Here is an 18,905-nt window from a genome sequence, read left to right on the forward strand (position 1 = left end):
CAGGCCACTGAGCGAGGTTTGTCCAAAGTGCAGGAGTGTCCCATGTTCCTGTGGTATGGAGGGGCAGCTGAATTAACCGGGTGATCTTTGTATAACCTCCTTTTCTCTATGCAGGCACACTGACACCTAACAATTATCTCCATTAAGTTTCCCACTAGTGCAATTATCTCCATCAGGTTTTCTTCTGACCAACCTCTTTTGAGCCTCCATGTGAGCCACAGGTACAAACCAAAAGACTTATCAAGAGGGAAGGCCCAGGGGCTTCCCTGGTGGCGCAGTGGTTAAGAATCCGCCTGCCAATGCAGGGGACATGGGTTCGAGCCCTGGTCCAGGAAGATCCCACATGCTGCAGAACAACTAAGCCCATGAGCCACAGCTACTGAGCCTGTGCTCTAGAGCCCACGTGCCACAACTGCTGAGCCCACGTGCCACAAGTACTGAAACCCATGCACCCAGAGCCCACGCTTCTCAACAAGAGAAGCCACTGCAATGAGAAGTCCACGCACCACAATGAAGAGTAGCCCCCACTCTCCACAACTGGAGAAAGCCCGCGTGCAGCAACAAACACCCAACTCAGCCAAAAATAAATAAATAAAATTTAAAAATTTATAAATAAAAAAAAAAGAGGGATGACCTAGGCCCCTGCCCAGCTCCCTCCCCACCCCTGCAGCAATGATCCAGTGTCAACAATGTGTGTGTCTGGGGTTGTATTCCTGCTCTGGCCATTCTGTCATGGCTAGTGGCGATGCTGTCCCTTGGCCCACTGGCCTCATTAACATAGTGCCCCAGAGGACTCACTGGCCCATAAGAGCAGGAAGCAGTGGGATCCCTTCCTAGATAAGGCAGTGATTCCAGCATTGTCAGTACTATCTCTCTCTCCCACAGACACCATGGTGGCTATTTTCCCAAGTATCTTCCAGCAGACAGACCTCTTAGGCTGCAGTGAAGGGCATGAGTGAGAATCATGACTCCTGGTTTCATTTCTCCTGATTGACTCATGGTCATTAGATGACCCTGCAGAGTTTGCCTTTCTAGGACTCAGATTTCTATGATGAATGTTGAGTTAAACAAGAGGAATATTGCTCAAGTTCCTGCTTTAAGAGTCAAGTGTTACCTTGCAACTGGCCCTCATGAAGTTAGCTTTCAATGCACAACACAGGGCACAAAACCCCTTGAGATGCTGTATATACACTGTTGAATTTTCACAACTAGATGATAAAAAAAATTGGCACTTGCCCAGGAATGATGTGGGTCGCCAGGTTTTCAAGAGTCAAAGGTACCTCAGGAGTTTTACTTTCCTAAGAGTTTAGTTTTTAAGAAAGAACCTTTTGACTAACTCGTTCAAAAGCATCTCCACCCCTCACACAGAACATTTAGGATAAGGTTTATTTTGTTAAACTCTGAAGGTTAACTGAAAAGCCATCTCTATTGACAAGGCTTTTAGTTGCCAGTTAAGTCCATCACGGCAACTTCACCACTCCAACTGGACCCTAACTGCAGGTCGCAAAGACAGTGTGCCCGTTGTAGGGTAGTCACTTCATCTCTTCACTATCTGACTCATTCACTCAGAATGTATGTGAAGAAGATGGACATGGAGAGGGGCCATTCAATCAAGGTCACATAATTCATATTGTTCAGATCCTCAAACTCACAAGTGAGCGACATCAGTGCATCTGTTTCTAGAACAATATGAATCACTGAGAACTTTTTTCTCAGAGTATCATGACAAAATAATATGCAACTCATGGTGACAAATTAATTTTACTCCATATCGCCTCACTTCCCCTAAACCACATGAATAAGAACAGTATTTTACTCTGAAATGTCCAACTGGTTGTTTAAGCTGTTTGCCTGAAATTCCAATACTGACATTTCTTTTCAGATGGCTTATTGCTAACTTTTGATACGTTTCTGAGGCCACTGACTTAATAACTATAAATAAAATATTTTATTGTTACAAATTGCCAAGTAACACTAACCTCCTCAAATGGAGTAATAAAGTGGGAAGGCTGGTCAGAGCAACCATGAGCATGTGTCCTAAGTTGTAGTTGGATGGACTTCAACTGTAGTGATTCTAGATGGATAGTTCTAATTAGACCTGGGACAAATCCAGGTTTGCAGAGGTTGGGGGAGAGAGGGAGATTAAAATCATACAATTCTAAGAGCCTTCCTTTGGAATAAAAGTACAAAATCATGATACAAAATTGCTAAGGCAAAAATTAAGCTTCATTAACTTCATGGTAAATCCAGCTCTGGGACTTCCTTGGTGGCGCAGTGGTTAAGAATCCGCCTGCCAATGCAGGGGACACAGGTTCGAGCCCTGGTCTGGGAAGATCCCAAGTGCTGTGGAGCAATTAAGCCCGTGCGCCACAACTACCGAGCCTGTGCTCTAGAGCCTGCGAGCCACAACTACTGAGCTCATGTGCCACAGCTACAACTACTGAAGCCTGCGCGCCTAGAGCCCGTGCTCTGCAACAAGAGAAGCCACCACAATGAGAAGCCTGCTCGCCGCAACTAGAGAAAGCCCGTGCACAGCAACAAAGACCCAATGCAGCCAAAAATAAATAAAGGACAAACAAACAAATAAATAAATAAACCCAGTTCTGAATTAGACCAGTTAAAATCCCACAAATTGACCATAACTTTTATTACCTTTTCAGCATATTATAATACCAAGTACTGGAAATATACGAGGTGCTTTGACACCTGATATTTCTTAACAGTCGAAGGCTTCTGAAATGCTTAAAATATTTTGTGGCATAATGAACAGGGGAAGTGGCAGCTCAGACTCTGCTGATGTGTCCTTTCAGCCCACAAAACTTTAGAAGAGTTAAAAAACAAATGGGTAATGCTAGCAATAAGAAAACAGCAAAGAGAATGGAAGCAAAACTGATAAGGAAAGAACCTTTTGAATTTTTTGATTGAAATAGAATAGATTTCTACAGACCAAACCCCCAAATTGTTGTTTAAATCATTCATTTGAAATGAGAAGTTATAAGACATTATAATATAGCCAGGTATGTGGTGCTTCTTTGGCTTATTTACTTGTTCAATTGTTTCCATAGTTACAACTTTTTCTAACACTTATGAAAATAAATATAAAACTATTAAAGTTGGGGCTTCCCTGGTGGCACAGTGGTTAGGAGTCCACCTGCCAATGCAGGGGACACGGGTTCGAGCCCTGGTCCGGGAAGATCCCACATGTGGTGGAGCAACTAAGCCCATGCGCCACAACTACTGAGCCTGCACGCCTAGAGGCTGTGCTCCGCAATAAGAGAAGCCACTGCAGTGAGAAACCCGTGCACTGCAACGAAGAGTAACCCCCGCTGGCTGCAACTAGAGAAAAGCCCGTGTGCAGCAACAAAGACCCAATGCAGCCAAAAATAAAATAAATAAATAAAACTATTAAAGTAAAATAATGGTCATTATTACAAGTATTATTTTACTTTAATAAGGCCACCTGAAACTATTGTAGGTATGAGAATTGAAGGAAGCACGGAAGATTCTGGGCAGAAGGGGGATTAGATACAAAGGCATGGGGGCATGAAAAAACATGATTTATCTTGAGAACTCCCAGTACCTTGGCGTAAGAGGTGTGGAGCAGGGAATGCCTAAGGATAAGACTGAAAGATCAACAGGGGTCCAGATAACAGATAGTCTGTTTGGGTGAGAGGGACTAGGAAACCACTGAAGGATATTGAGTGGGGAGTGCCAGGATGAGATTTGTGTTTCTGAAAGATCAGTCTGGTGACAATGTGGAGAGTGGTTTGGAAGACAAGGAGACAGAAGGCAGGAAAGCTGATATAATCATTCCATTGGGGATGGAAAGGAAGGGATGGATTAGAAAGTCTGGAGAAGATGTTCAAGAGAATTTAGTGGATCATTGGCAATGGAGGTTGAAGATTTGTCCTGTCTCAGTTCTCTGCCTTAGCCCCAGGACTGAGCTCACTGCTCAGGGTGGGAGAGGGAGGTGGCTTGGGTGATGACTGCTAGATGTCTGGATTTGTTAGTTGCAAAGAAGTGTCATTAACCAGGACGTTAGTGAGAGGTCAGTTTTTTGTTTTTGTTTTTGTTTTTTTAAAATCTTATGTGGCCAATTTACTAGTTTTTATTTATTTATTTATTTATTTTTGGCTGTGTTGAGTCTTCGTCTCTGCGCGAGGGCCCTCTCCAGTTGTGGCAAGCGGGGGCCACTCTTCATCGCGGTGCGCGGGCCTCTCACTATCGCGGCCTCTCCTGTTGCGGAGCACAGGCTCCAGACGCGCAGGCTCAGCAATTGTGGCTCACGGGCTCAGCTGCTCCACGGCATGTGGGATCCTCCCAGACCAGGGCTCGAACCCGTGTCCCCTGCATTGGCAGGTAGATTCCCAACCACTGCGCCACCAGGGAAGCCCCCAAGAGGTCAGTTTTAAGACAGATGGAATGAGTACAGTTTGGGGCACGTTCAGTTTGAGAGCATGTAGGCATCTAGTGGATATATCTAGAAGACAGCTCAGGGGAAGGGCGAGGCCTAGAAAGAGAGACATGAGAGTCATCAGCAGTCATAGGAAGGGGTGGGGATGAGACAGGCATTTAAAAGGGGAAAAGAAAAAGGCCAAGGACAGCACCCTAGGGAGCACCCAGGTTTCAATTGTTAGGAGAAGAAAGGGAACTGGCAAAAGCATCTGAGAAATACTCAGTGTGAAAGGTTGTCTAGAGACCAATGAGGGGAAGAGTTTCAAAAAAAGTGAAATGATTAACAAGGTCAAATACCTCAAAAAGGTGAAGCCCAGTGGGGTCTGGCAATGACAGTGGAGTTTCATGGGAGCTGGGGCAGGGGGGAGGACTGGAAAGTGGAGGAGTCTTTCCTCCAAGTTGAGGAGTGAGTGGGAGGCAAGCGGAGGGGGCACCAGCAGCAGGAGGGTCGTGAAGACGTGAGAGCTCTTTCCTAAGAGAGGAGATGCTCAAACTTGTTTACATGCAGGAAAGTAGCCAGAAGAATTGGACAAGTTAAAAGTGAATGAAATTGAGAACAGTTCAGTGAAGCAAAATCCCTGAGGACAAGGAAAGGGATGAGATCAAAAGAGTGTGGAGAGGCAAGGATATGGAGAAATTTGAACCCTCATACATTGCTGGTAGGGATATAAAACGGTGTGGCCACTATAGAAAACTGTTTGGCAGTTCTTCAAAAGGTTAAGCATAAAATGACCATATGACCCAGCAATTCCACACAAAAGAATTGAAAAGAGAGACTCAAACAGATACTTGTACACAAGTGTTCATTGTAGCATTATTCACAATAACAGAAAGGTGGAAACAACCCAAGTATCCATGAACAGATGAATGGATAAATAAAATGTGGTACCTAACATGCAATGGAATGTTATTCAGCCATAAGAAGGAGTGAAGTTCTGATACAAGCTATAAGATAGATGAACCTTGAAAAGATTATGCTCAGTGAAATAAGCCAGTCAAATAGTGTATGATTCCATTTATATGAGATATCTAAAATAGGCAAATTCATAGAGACACAAAGCAGATTAGAGGTTATCAAGGGCTAGTGGAGAGGAGGGAGTTATGGCTTCATGGGGTTTCTGTTTGGTGATGGAAGAGTTTAAAAAACAGTGGCAATAATTGTACAACATTGTGAATATCACTAATGCCACTGAATTGCACACTTACAAATAGTTATAATGGCCTATTTTATGTTATATATATTTTACTGCAATAAAATGTAATGTCAGGTAATATACATGAAGATTCAATTTGGTCAATATAAAAAAATATATTGGGGATTAATTCTGAGCAAGACAGGGACATCTTCCTCTGTCCTTCCTGTGCTCTGGGAGCATAGGTAAGGGTGTGTGCAGATACAGCTGAGATGGCCCTTGTCCTAAGGGACATTCAGGGAGTTCCTGACAGTTTCTATTTTCTTTGCTAACCAAGAGGCAAGCTCCTCTGCTTGGAGTGGACAGGATGAGTAGAAGTTTAATAAGGAACTAGAGGAGAGCAGTGAAGGTTAAGAATGGCCACCTAGGGGAATGGGAGAGAGAGCTGAGCAACGGTAAATAAAAGAACGGTTGATGTATTCTCCTGACCCAGTCGAGACTGGTACACTGCACATGTTTAGTGTTCATCTTCTTGGTTTCTTGATTTTTTTTCCCCCACTGCACCAGGTGTAGGAATCAGAGAAGCTGGATTGATTGCTAGACTGCTCCTGGATGGAGTGTTTATGGCATGGGCACAGTGGAGGGCTAATAGCCTAAGAGGGTGATTCGAGAGGGCATGTAAAAGGATGGTTCCAAGGGCCAACCAGGGGGTGCAGATTTGATACAAAAGAGGAGTCTGCAGGGGACTCATTACCCTGGAGAAAGAGGAGTTGAAATGAAAAAGTGGGTATAATGGGAGGGAGGAGTGAGAGATAGACTAGGATATTGGACTTTCAGTGTGGCAGAGGTGGGACTCTTCTGGTTGATGACATTATAAGATTAGGTTCTAATAGGGAAGGTGAAGTTGTAGAAATGGTTGGTGTATCAGAGTAGACATCAACTGCTGTCACAAGTAGATGAAAATAGATATAATGGCTTAACTATAGTAGAAGTTTCTTAATATAAATAGTCCAAGGTGGTTGGTGGAGGTGTTCTGCTTCACTGTAATTCAAGGTCCCAGTCTGATGGGAGCTCTGTCATCTTCAGCTGGATGCTTTCAAAGATCACTTGGGCACTGACATTCAGTTGGTGTAAGGATAAAGCACAAGAAGGAGCACACATGGGTGGTTTTATGGGCCAGGCTAGAGACAGGTGCACGTCATCCCTTCTCGTGTCATTGGCCAGAATGTGGTCACACGGCCACACCGAATTGCAAGGAAGTCTGGGAGATGTGTAGTTGTGTGTCCTGGATAAAGAGCAGCTCTTGCTACACTTGAGCTTTAAAGCCATTCTTTAAAGCATTGGCTGATGCGACACTGCTACTTAGTCTATCTTTAAGTCCAGAGATAAATTTTAAAAAGACTAACTTTAAGAGATCAACTGAAGTGAAGAAGCCTTATCTGACCATACATGGGAAGCCTTCACTTCTAGTTCTGTTTCTTCAATCTATTCTTTCTTTCTTATCTAGGCAGAATTCTCTGTAACCTAGTTTCCTCATTTGATGACATGAGTTTCAATCTCTTTCCTTCATCAGAAATGTGTACGTGATTTTGTTGGAATAGAGCCCCTTTATCACCCATTTCGTGCCCACAGCAGATATCCACAGGGAGATACCCATTACATTACTGAAGGCATGAGCCCGCATAATAAGCCGAAATGGATTTTGTGTCTGATATAAATGCAAGACCCATGTTGCTTCCGATTGTTACTTTAACAAATGAGGTAAAGACTTCTTTTTGAGCCACACAGATAGTTTCTGTTAACAAGCTGCTCAGTGTTGGTTTTTAAACTAGGTGAAATCCCTCCAAGATGTATATTATCCACCCCAAATTTTCCACCAATAGGATTGCAAGGCAAGCACAGCATCAGCTGATAGTCATTGGCTGATAGTGTTGAGCTCATAGTCACTCCACCCACAACGAGCTGCAGAGGTCAGGGAAGGGGTTGGGGCGTTGTAGAGGATACCAGACCCAAATAGGAATTTCTCCCCCAGAAGAGCCTTTATCCCAAGAATCATGTGATACGATTCAAAAGGTCTTGCTGTAGACTTGAGTAGTCAAACATCTTCCTTTCCGAAGTTACATGGAAATTCTTCGGAAACTAAACTCTGTGTCTCGGTGAGGAAAAGTCCTTTAAAGAAACATGGTGAATTACTACAAAGTACTGGGGATGCCACAAAATGCTTCCTCCTCTGATATTAAGAAGGCTTATCACCAGTTAGCTCTTTGGGTCCACCCAGACAAGAACCCAGAAAACCGGGAGGCAGCTGAGGAGAAGTTCAATCAAGTAGCAGAGGCCTATGCAGTCTTGTCTGGTGCCGAGAAACACAACAACTATGACAAGTCCAGAAGGAATTGCATCAAAAGGGAAAACAGAGGAGATGGTGGGAACAAGGACTACTTGAAGGGGGAACTGTGGTTCGAGAAGCCACACTGTGGCTTTCAAAATGTCTTTGAAGATAAAGAGCCCTTCTCAGGAGACTCTTTTCCCAGTGGCCGTGTGGGTAGGGCCAGGAGGTTCCACTCCTCCTTCTTTTATGTGACCCCCATACTGGACACAGGATTTTCCACTTTTGTATCCCTGGGCTCTGGACCAAATTCCCCTTCCTCTGCGACATTTGTACCTTTTGTAAGCAGTGGAATGGGAAACTTCAACCTGGTCACCACTTGTAGCCAGATAGTGAATGGCAAGGAAGTCGTTATAAAGAAAGTTCTAGAAAATGTGAGGCGGAAGACTGAAGTGGGAAAAGAACGCCTGTTTCATCGGATTCCTCCACGCCACTGGTAAGGAGTTGCTGCCGTGTTCTTCCATGGGGAGACTTTGCTGTGAGGCTGGTGAGTCTGATGCTTATCAAAGACAGAACTGGAATCTGAGAGTGTGTTGAACTGGAATGGACAGGGGTCAGCTTAGTACAAATTTCTCATTTTACAGAGGGAGGGAATAATGGGCCGGATGCTCCACAGGAACTAGGAAGCAGCAGAGTTTGGCTTCCAGCCCAAGTCTTCTGATTCTAAATTGAGCCTTCTTTTCTCCTGTACTCTATTTGGGACAGTAGAGGCCACCACAGATATGGCCTTCTGAGACATTTGCAGGGCCCTACCATTATAAATCCCACTGACTCCTCTTCCTGACTTCTTTTTCCTGCCCTACCTTGTTATTATCCATTGCCTCTTTCTTGATGGCCCTCTTTTTCTCTTCCTAGCCTCTTTCTCTTTGCTTCTTCTCTTCCCACCTCTTCTTTCTCCCCATTTCCAATGGACCATATCATAATTAAGCTTAATTGAAAGAGTCACCTATGTATTGTGACAACTTTACACCTATGTAAAGTTGTCAGAGAAAGAGTGAAAAGTAAATGGGTTAAGATTTTTTTAAATATACTTTAAAAAATAGCTAGGATTTATCGACCGCTCAGTAGAAGTCAGGAATTCTACTTCATGTGTTATCTCAATGATCTTTTCAGCAGTGAGATACAGTAGCTACTTCCCGCACCCCCCACCCCATATAGATAAGGAAATGAGGCTTAGAGAGATTAAGTAACTAGCCCCAGGCCCCACCTAATAAGCAATAAGATAGTGTCTTACTCTGAAACACATGCTTATCTACTGAGCTATAACATCTATGGATTCTACTCATTTATTTTTAGATCTAGGGTCTTGGCCTCTTTGGAAATTTACACCTGTCATCTCGAAACCTTACTTCCATGCATGAGTACTTTCAGGAACTTAAGTAGGCAAGCATTTTGAGTATTATTGCCCAGCAGGCACTTGGTTATTCTAACATGAAGACAGAAGACAGAAGCAATGTAAAAAGTTTCACTGAAACTAACAAACAATTATCCCTTAACACAGAAATGTAAACAAAATCCCAAGATGTGAATTATATTTTTGTTTTGAATTTTGGATTGTTAATGAAAAATCATGGGATTTTTTCGTTTGTTTGTTTAACTGGATCTGGTCACACTCCAACTCCTTCATTTATACACAGACTAGGCTCCAGAGGAGTGGTTCCTTGTGGAAAGTTACTGATGGAGTCTGCATTAAAACCTCTGTCTTCCAATTTCCAGTCTCACACGCATCCTAGTATACCATGCTGACTGGCAAAAGTTGGATTTCATTTGCCTTGCAAGCTTTTCTAGAAATTACATAACAAATGATTAGCTTTCTTAATCAAGGAACTTTCCTATGTTTGCAATTTTTATGAAACACATTTTTATGTAGTCTTTGAACTTTTTTTAATCTCAGTGAATTTTCTGAACTTGAACAAGAATATTCCTGCATCCCTCTGGCAAAGGGTAGCTTTCAGGCAGGGGACATACTTCCAGAAAAGAAACAGAAGATGGATTTGGAATTGGAACACATCCCAGTTCTTTCAAAGCCTACACATTTCCACTTAGTAGTCATTGAGAACATCCTATATGTCAGACACGGTGCTAGGTGCCTGATATGAATTAATCATTTTTAACCTCCAAAATTCTCCAGGGGGTTATTTCCATTATACAAGTTTGGAAACTGAGGCTCAGGGAAGTTAAGTCCCTTACCCAGAGCTACACAATAAGTTGTGGAGACAAGGTTCAGACTGCAGTTTGTTTGACCTGGAAGCTCCCATTTCCATTATGCCATCTCCACTCCCATTCATCTGAGCTGCCATAGTCATGGTTTAAGAGGAAAGTTTTGTTGTATATATGAATTATATTCATTTCAAAAATTTTTAAATGAGGAATTCCAGATGGAGCTTTCTTTTACCAACCCTCATCTGAGGTGAACGGCAGTGTAGCTACCAAACAAAGGAAAATCAAATTGGAGTATGAAACATGATTTTCCATTTTGTCTTAAATAAAATCCAAATTTCAGCATTTTTCACAGACGTACTTGGCTTTTGACAGAAATGCTGAGTTGTAGAAGGACTTTTTGCCAACAAAGATGTAAAAAAAATTCATTTGCAGTTAGTCAAGGAAGTTTTCTTGTACAGAAATGAAAGCAGTGGCATCTCCTCCTGGTCCCCGTTTAAAATATGTGGTAAGTTAAATATGAGCAAACAACAGCAAAGGAAAGATGGAGAGCAGGAAGGGCTTTGCTGTTTTTTGAAGCAGCCTGAGTGAATCACTATTCATCTCAGTGTGTAAGATAGAGCATGAGCTTTGATGTAACCTGCGATTCAGATTCCTGTGACCTCACGATGCCTTCAGAGCTGCTGCGGTGGTTTCCAGATGTCAGGGCTCCTCTCCAACTCTCATACTTGCAGGTTTTACTGATGGACAGTCTTTGGGATTACTAGCTGCCTACATAGAAAAAGATACTTTAGGATTGAAAAGTCAATTCCTTTGTCCTTAAATAATTGTAAAATGAGGGCTGCGGTCTGTCCAGGAATACTGACGTGTGATTGTGTAACACAAAGGTCAGGGAGCACTTGCAAGGGTGGTATCAGATGAAATCCTGTCAAAACCCAATATCCCATATTATAAACCAAGGAGACAGAGGAGGAGGGGACTTGCCTAAGGTCACAAAGTGGGTGTTTCTTCAGCCCCTAGCCCGGCGCTGTATCTCCCACATACTCAGACATTCAGAGCACATCTTCCTCACAGCCTGGCAAAATACATGAGAGACTTTGGAGGAATGGCCCTCTTGGGGACAGTGTAGGAGGGAGTCACAGTTTTATGTAGCTGCAGTTGCACACAGTGTCTCCTTGTCTGTCCATCAGTGGGGGAGGTGGGTAAAATCATGAACAGCTGTGTCGAGGCTTACTGAGCATGCTCAGCTGGCCCATCACTTGAACCCAGGTTTCCTAAGAACCAGCTCAGATTCTCCCCACAACAAACAATAACAAAAAGAAGGTGGTATTTGGCACTCTTCTCAGTGCATCCTTTCCAAAGGTTTTCAAACTATAGATTTTCTATATTTGGGGTCCTTATCTCTTTCACAAGAAGCCCATTTTTATTTCATTCCAAAGGTTTGTAGTCTCCAGGGTACCTGGAGTGAAGTCTACCTGGTTGGATACTTGAGAGGAGTGGGGAGTGGACTGAGAGGAGAATGGGGGGGGGAATTTGTGGTGGGCAAAGCTGTGCCCCTCGCTACCTTCTTTGGAATCTTGAGGCTCCACCAAGAGGAAGTGGGGTAGCATGAAAGTTGATATTCAGGTTGAGGCAGGATGGTTCTCCTTTTAAAGGACAGGAAAGAAGTTCACAGAGAGTAAGTCATTTTTCCAGTGCCCATTGTTATGATTGAAAAGGTTTCAGAAAACCCAAGGCTCTGGTCCCCATTGGTGCATCTAGACAGCACATATTTACTTCTAAGTGTCAAGAGAAACAGAAGTGAGTTATGAAAAGAACATCGGCTTTGGCTGTAGGCAGATGGGAGTTCAAATTCTGTGCCACCCTTTCCTAAATTCTTGGGCAGGCTAACTTCTTGCCTTGATCCTTGGTTTGCCTATAAAATTAAGATGGCAGTCCCTGCCTGTCCTAATTTATAGGGTTTGTTTTGGAATTAGACAAAAATTCTGCATAAACTTCAATAGATTTTACAAGTGGAAAGTGTCATTATTCCTTTCAGAAGGAACATCTTTGATCCTTCAGGGTACATACTCCAAGCTTGCTGTCAGTTTCTTGAGATGCGACATTTGTGATGTGATCTTGAAAACAAGATCAGCTATAGATTATATTTAACTCCAAAATAAATGTAAAAGATGGAAGATAAAAGTAGAAGATTCCATTTTTGGCACTATTTAAAAAATAATGTTTTTAGCGTGGAGACAAGCAATATGACTTCTTCCTTTGACCTTCCTTTTTTTTCTTCATTATCCTTGAGCTTTACCCTCTGCTTCCATTATAGGAAATTGATGGAAAATCCCTGCTACTGATGACAAGAAATGATGTGTTGACAGGACTTCAGTTAAAATTGGGGCCTGCTCTGAAAATCTATGAGTATCATGTAAAGCCTCTGCAGACAAAGCATTTAAAGAACAACTCTTCATAGTATAGTCAAATTGGGGTCTTGGACCTCAAAAAATACATAATGACATAATTTAGTTTCATGTGATGAAACTTTGTAAACAGAATACATACATGTGTATATGTAAAGAATTTCAATCAAATGAAACGTTATCCTATTGGATAGACTAGGCAATCCATCGGCTGACCTGAACTCAGCCAGGAGGAGCGAGGACATGTTGACAGGATGGTTTACCTTGTGGAGTTTGTCAAATAGAATGATTTTTGATGAGATTAGACAGCCCTCCCCACAAAGAGGGTTTTCTTCATAGTTTGCTTTCCCAAATTCCTGAAAAAAGAATCGAATGGTTTGAGCATCTTTCAGTTACAGATGTGGGGAGGTCAAAAGCAAGAACTTGGGGAGGGGGAGAAAAGAGAAAGGGATTGTGCCTCCCTTGAATTCCTCTGCTCCTTAGAGCTTGTGTTATTTGGATGGAATTGCCGACACCCTTTTTTGTAGAGGGTCCTCCACTTGACCTTATTAAGGTTTCACTGGGATATGCTGCGATGTTTGAAACGGACATGCATCATGGCCCCTTCAGGAGCAGACTGTAGCTCTGAAAAGAGAAAACTCTGTTGTATTTTGGGGACATCCATCCATCTTCAGCTAGCTTTCATGGGGGTAATGGTATTTTCTGCATAGATCTGCTTTTAAATTGGTTCTTTGTTTCTGAAGAAAGCATTTTTTTTTTCACTTTATGGTTTGTATTTATAATAATTTGTTTCTGAAGAAATTTGCCAAGAGTTATAGATTGAAAAGCCTTGTTACTAGTACAGAATATTTTTATATATATATTCCTTCATGATGGTGTAATATTTTTTTAATTGCTCTGATGCTTTGTTTGATTTCCAATTTGAGTACTTGTTTTTAAGAACTTGAAAAAGTGGGCTTGCTACATCTCTGTTCAAAGAGACATTTGTTCAATCTCTGTGTGTCAATGCCTTGTTGAATTGGTGCTTTGTGGTCACAATAAAGCATTGCTTCAGTTTATTCCCAGTGTATTTATTTTTGATCTTTTCAGTTTGGTTGCCTCTTTGGTTGGGCTTAAGGATTAAGGTAACTCCTTGAAACCATGGAGAGAAAGTTAAGCCTTCTTTAAAAAATAAACGTTAGATATCGAAAACATATAGATCTATATGTAGATTTATCTTCTTTATGAACTGAATTGTCTATTAGGCCTTATTCCTTACCCCCATCCAACAACAAAGTCTAGGTGTAATTTTAGCCAAATTTTTTTTTTTTTTTTTTTTTTTTTTGCTGTAGCCCAGTGGGGGAAGGGGTGTTGTGGGGTTTTTTTGAAATTCTGATGAAAGCTTTGGACCCTCCCTCCAGATGAAAGCTCATATTCCCACGTACAAAACTTTGCAGAGTTGATGGACTCCCCAGAGTTCCCTCTTTCCCCTCCTCAAGTTAATAGTCCTTATTTTAGAGAGTGTTATAATTCAGTCCCCTATGGAGATATTTCTCTAAAGAAAAGAAAGTCTAAGAAGATGAGAGTGAAAAGAAACAGAGGAAATGGTATAGTGAGTGGGGTTCAGAAATGTATTCCAAATTAATTCACATTTTTCCCCAACTAGGGATTGATCCCGGCAGTGAAAGTGTGGCGTCCTAACCACTGGACTGCCAGGGAATTCCCTGAAACTTAAGTAATGCTTTGTTTTGCATAAGTGGGAGAAGGATTTGCAAAAGAGACATTCTCCATCCCCAAGTTTTCACAGTCTACAAAACACATAAGACCAAAAGGCAGAATATAGTAAAGTACTGCGAGGTGTGATAGTGGTAAAACATGAGGACTACACCTGCTGGAGACCTGGGTTGGAAAGAAGGGACAGAAGATCATACAGAAAGAAGATGGAAGGAAGAACTTAAGCTCTCTGAAGGAGTTTTCCACAAGTGAAATAGTGACGATGTTTGAGCCCTCTCTACTTCAAAAGGATAGCATGAGGGATGTCCGAGCCCTGCTTCTGTGCATCTCCCTGATTCCTTCTGTATTCGTTTGGAAAAGATTTGGCTGTGAATGATAAAAAAAAATTGCCTCCCTCACTACCCCGCCAGGTAATGTAAACAAAACAGAAGCTTGCTTTTCTTTATGTAAATGTCCAGGTAGAGGGGCTAAGGATGGTAAGGCCCTCCATGATGTTAGGGAAATAAGTTCCTCCTATCTTTTTGCTCCATCATGCAGCTATTCATTCCCAGAATCATTTCACAGCCCAAGATGGCTGCTTCAGCTCTCACCATCACCACTTGAATTCCAACTAGTGGGAAGAAGAAAAGAGAAAAGGAACATACCTCCTTCCTTTAAGAACACTTCCAAGGAATTGTAGTAAGAAGTAGTATTACTTCCTCTTATCTTTTGCTATCCAAAATTCAGTCACATTCCCATATCTAAGCTGCAAGGGAGGCTTGTTTCTTAGAACCGATGGGCCCAACTAAAATTCAGAAGTCCCATTATTCTGTAGACAAAGAAAAAGGGGTATTAGGGGACAACTTCCTGTTACCACTGTCAGCCGGCTGTTGAACACTTGGAGAAAATGACACTGAAAGTGTGTATTTTTCTCTATGTATCTTCTCTATGTATTGTATTTTTCTCTAGATTTGAACTTGGGCTCACATTCCCTTCAGTCTCTGGATATTTTTTGTCACAGTCACCTTTTACAGCTGTTAGAAGCCTTGTTCACTACCCCCAACCTAACTCAACTAAGCTTTAGACCTGGACTACTCTATAAATGCTTGTCAGAAAAAAAAAAAAAAAAGGAGAGGAATTTATCTTAATTGAAAAGCAAACTGAAAAAAAATCAAATCATTCCTCAGTCTCTGTTGACAGCTTTCAGGCAAAATTAGCAAATTAAAGATAGTCTGCCTTTCTTATACCCAGAATAAAGGCCTCTGACAGGCAGGCCTGAGTGCCTTGGCAATATCTGAAGGTGCTTTCCTCCCTCCCTCCTTCCCCCACCCCATCCAGGGAAAAGCAGTGTGATCAAAATAGGCCATAGAGAGAGGCTGGAAGTACTTGAAATTCAGCAGGTAGTCAGCCTTTGTCTCCAGACAGCTGTAAAACCAGAGATGTCTGATTTCTTTTCAGATCACACTGGATTTCTATTAATGTGATCTGGGTCTGCAACAAACAGCAAAAACACATGCTACATAAGGAAGCAATTCATGAGTATAAGTGGGAATGAGCTTGCCTTGATGCCAATATATTTTATGTGAAAACCGTTTAATGATGAATTTGATTATTCTCAACCAGAGGGGCAGACAGGATATCGGAATCACGAGGGATTTTAAAAAGTAATTGCCACTCCACCTCCCCTCCCCACCTTTGAACCTCAGATCCAGACTCTACAAAGGACATTTAATGAATTGATTTATAGGCAAGGTCACAAACTGGTTGCTTTTCAGTAGAATCTAAGCTGACGTGTTTTCCTTTGGCCAGTGCAGTATGTGTATGTTTTTACAACTACATCTGTGTTCTTCTAGGTGAGGCCGAAAGCTCCAATTTATTACAGTCTCTTTACTTCCCTAATATCTTGCAACCAGCAGCTGCGCCCTTTTACACTAACTGGACTCTGATCTAAAACAAAGAACACACACAAAGAGCCTCCTTAGAGTAAGTTAATTCAGGAACTAGAAATTGCATGTAGATTTAGCTGAAAAGAAAACATGCTGGCATATTGCGTTGGAATGTGCAGCAGGCTTAAGCATCATTTTTTGATACCTATTGGACAGGATGACAATGAAAAAGAGACCAGTTGGTAGCAGTCTCTTCATTTTGTCCTCGACAAATATCCTATGTGAGCAGGAATTTGTCCCTCTGAGCTTAGCATCCACTGTCAGAGGCACACAATGTCCTTCTATTGCATTAGTGAAATATATCTTTGAAGGAATTTAATTTGAAAAAGTCTAATGACCTTAGAGTTGCCCAACCGCTCCCATATTTAGAAGCTGAATGCAAAAAGTACTTGCTGATGGTGATCCATCTGTCTTTGATGGTCATTACAAATGGGATCTGCAGGGGTCAGGTCTGGGCACAGAGCCATTAAGTGTTTTCTGTAATGATTTGCAAGATGAAGTTAAATGTTCAAATACCTGACTGCTATAGGACTGATATGCCTCTTAGAAAAAAACTTGTTAATTCTGCTTCTAAACCAGGAACAGAATCTACAGGAAGGAGAGAGCCTGCCATGGGTGCATTAATGAGCAGCTTGTTAGCTTCATGCTGTAGCTCTGTAGGCAATTAAGTATTTTGTGTACCATTTCTGGCCAGTACAGGCAGTTCTATACAGAGAGAAAGAGATTAAAATGATCACATCCAGGCTCATTTGGTGACTGTGGCTGCCGTGTCTTCGTGAACCTCAAGAAAATAGTGTCTAGTCTAACACAGGGGCAGAATAATGGAGGACCCTGTGAGTAAAGCAAGAGCAGTTTTTGGCTACCCACAATAGGTAGCTGGGTTGATGTCTCTTTACCTTAGTTGGACCGGGTGTTCCTGTTTACAGTTGTCTTTAGGGAGAAATCACAAAAGCTGGGGATGCCAGGCAATCTCCAAATAAAAAATATGTCCTTCTTCCACAGAATAAGTAAAGTGGATCATACTCTATTTTTATATACTGGGAAATAGACAATTTGAAAATAAGACTATAAAATTTATCAGAATATAAATGTATTTTGAGGAAAGTGCAGTAAAACTCTTCAAGCAACCAGCAGTTCCTGCCTTTAAGAATGAATGTTTGGGGCTTCAGAATGTTTGGTGGTGCAGTGGTTGAGAATCCGCCTTCCAATGCAGGGGACACGGGTTCGATCCCTGGTCTGGGAAGATCCCACATGCCGCGGAGCAACTAAGCCCCGTGCACTACAACTACTGAGCCTGTGCTCTAGAGCCCGCGAGCCACAACTACTGAGCCCGTGTGCCTAGAGCCCGTGCTCTGCAACAAGAGAAGCCACCGCAATGAGAAGCCCGCACACTGCAACGAAGAGTAGCCCGCACTCGCGGCAACTAGAGAAACCCCGCACGCAGCAATGAAGACCCAACACAGCCAAAAATAAATAAATAAAATAAATAAATTTATAAAAAAAAAAAAGAATGTTTGGGCCAGTATCCTCTCTGCTGTGCCAGAACCCAATGACACCAATTGAAAAGCACTGTGGTACAATGGTGGAAGCACTGGGGCTACTCCAGATAATTCTGAGCGTGAATCCAGCCCCATCATTGACTTGACATGGGAACTTGGGTAAGTTGTACGGCTCCTCTTAGCCTCAGGTACCTCATCTATTCTCTAGTGCAGATACAGAGAGCAAAGCAGCACTAGCCTGGCACTGTCCAATAAAAATATACACATGAGCCACATATGCAATTTAAATTTTCCTAGTAGTCACATTTTAAAAAGTGAAAGGAAACAGGAGAATATATTTAACCCAGTATATCGAAAATATTACCATTTTCCATATGTAATCAATATAAAAATTATTAATGATGTACTTTACAATCGTTTCTTCAGGTCTTCAAAATCCACTGTGTATTTTATAATTACAGTACATCTCAGGACAGACAGCTCCAGTGTATCAGTTAGGGTTAGTTTCAGTTGACAACCCAAATAACAGTGACTTAGACAAGACAGAATTTCTCTACAGTATATATGAGGTCTCAAGGTAAGCAGATAAGAGTTGGTATGGCTACTCCATAATCATTGGGTCCCAGTCTTCTAGAATTTTGCTCTACCATCCTCAACACATAGCTTCCTATGTGGTCCATGATGGCTGCTTAAGCTTCAGTATCACAATTGTATCCTAGCCAAGAAGGAGGAGGAGGAGGAGAGAAAGATACCTGTTATGAGAAGTTGCATACAGCATTTCCACTTGCATCTCTTTAACCAGAACTTAGTCATTTGGCCATACCTAGCTGCCAGGAAGGCTGGGAAATCTAGTCTTTCTTTCAGGCAGCCAAGTATTCAGCTAAACAAGGACAGGAGGATGGATACTAGGGGGAAGCTAGCAATCCTTCCATAGTACCAGATTCTCATAAGGTTGATGGAGGATTGATTGAGAGTACATTGTACAGTCATTAGTATTACATGACGAGTGCTTTAAAGTGTGATTTTATTACTATGATCTCACTATATTTTAAACCCAGCCCAGTCCCAGAATTAACAAACACATGCTAAACTCCAATACTGTTCATCTGATGCACCCTAATATTACTGAAATATAAAATAATTACTTTCTTAGGTCCTTGGATATTGGGTGGTTCTAGATGCTTTATCTTCATAAAGGCACATAAAAGGAAAAAACTTGCATAATT

General features: G+C 42.0%; 2 protein-coding genes across 4 annotated transcripts in view; both read left to right on the forward strand.

Annotated features, from left to right (window-relative positions):
• Nucleotides 1-17,408, forward strand: part of SAMD13 (sterile alpha motif domain containing 13) — a 52,131-nt gene extending 34,723 nt beyond the window's left edge. For all 3 annotated transcript variants that reach the window (XM_036844436.1, XM_036844444.1, XM_036844452.1), the window contains exon 4: nt 12,452-17,408. In XM_036844436.1, the coding sequence (XP_036700331.1) occupies nt 12,452-12,595 (144 nt within the window). In that variant the 3' untranslated portion in view covers nt 12,596-17,408. The remainder of the gene's footprint in view (nt 1-12,451) is intronic.
• Nucleotides 5,307-12,542, forward strand: LOC118890951 (dnaJ homolog subfamily B member 6-like). Its single transcript, XM_036844426.1, has one exon. The coding sequence runs from the start codon at nt 7,770-7,772 to the stop codon at nt 8,412-8,414; it is 645 nt and encodes a 214-aa protein (XP_036700321.1). The 5' UTR covers nt 5,307-7,769; the 3' UTR covers nt 8,415-12,542.
• Nucleotides 17,409-18,905: the final 1,497 nt, after the last annotated feature.

Source organism: Balaenoptera musculus, chromosome 1 (assembly GCF_009873245.2).
Source record: "Balaenoptera musculus isolate JJ_BM4_2016_0621 chromosome 1, mBalMus1.pri.v3, whole genome shotgun sequence".
Taxonomy (NCBI): domain Eukaryota; kingdom Metazoa; phylum Chordata; class Mammalia; order Artiodactyla; family Balaenopteridae; genus Balaenoptera; species Balaenoptera musculus.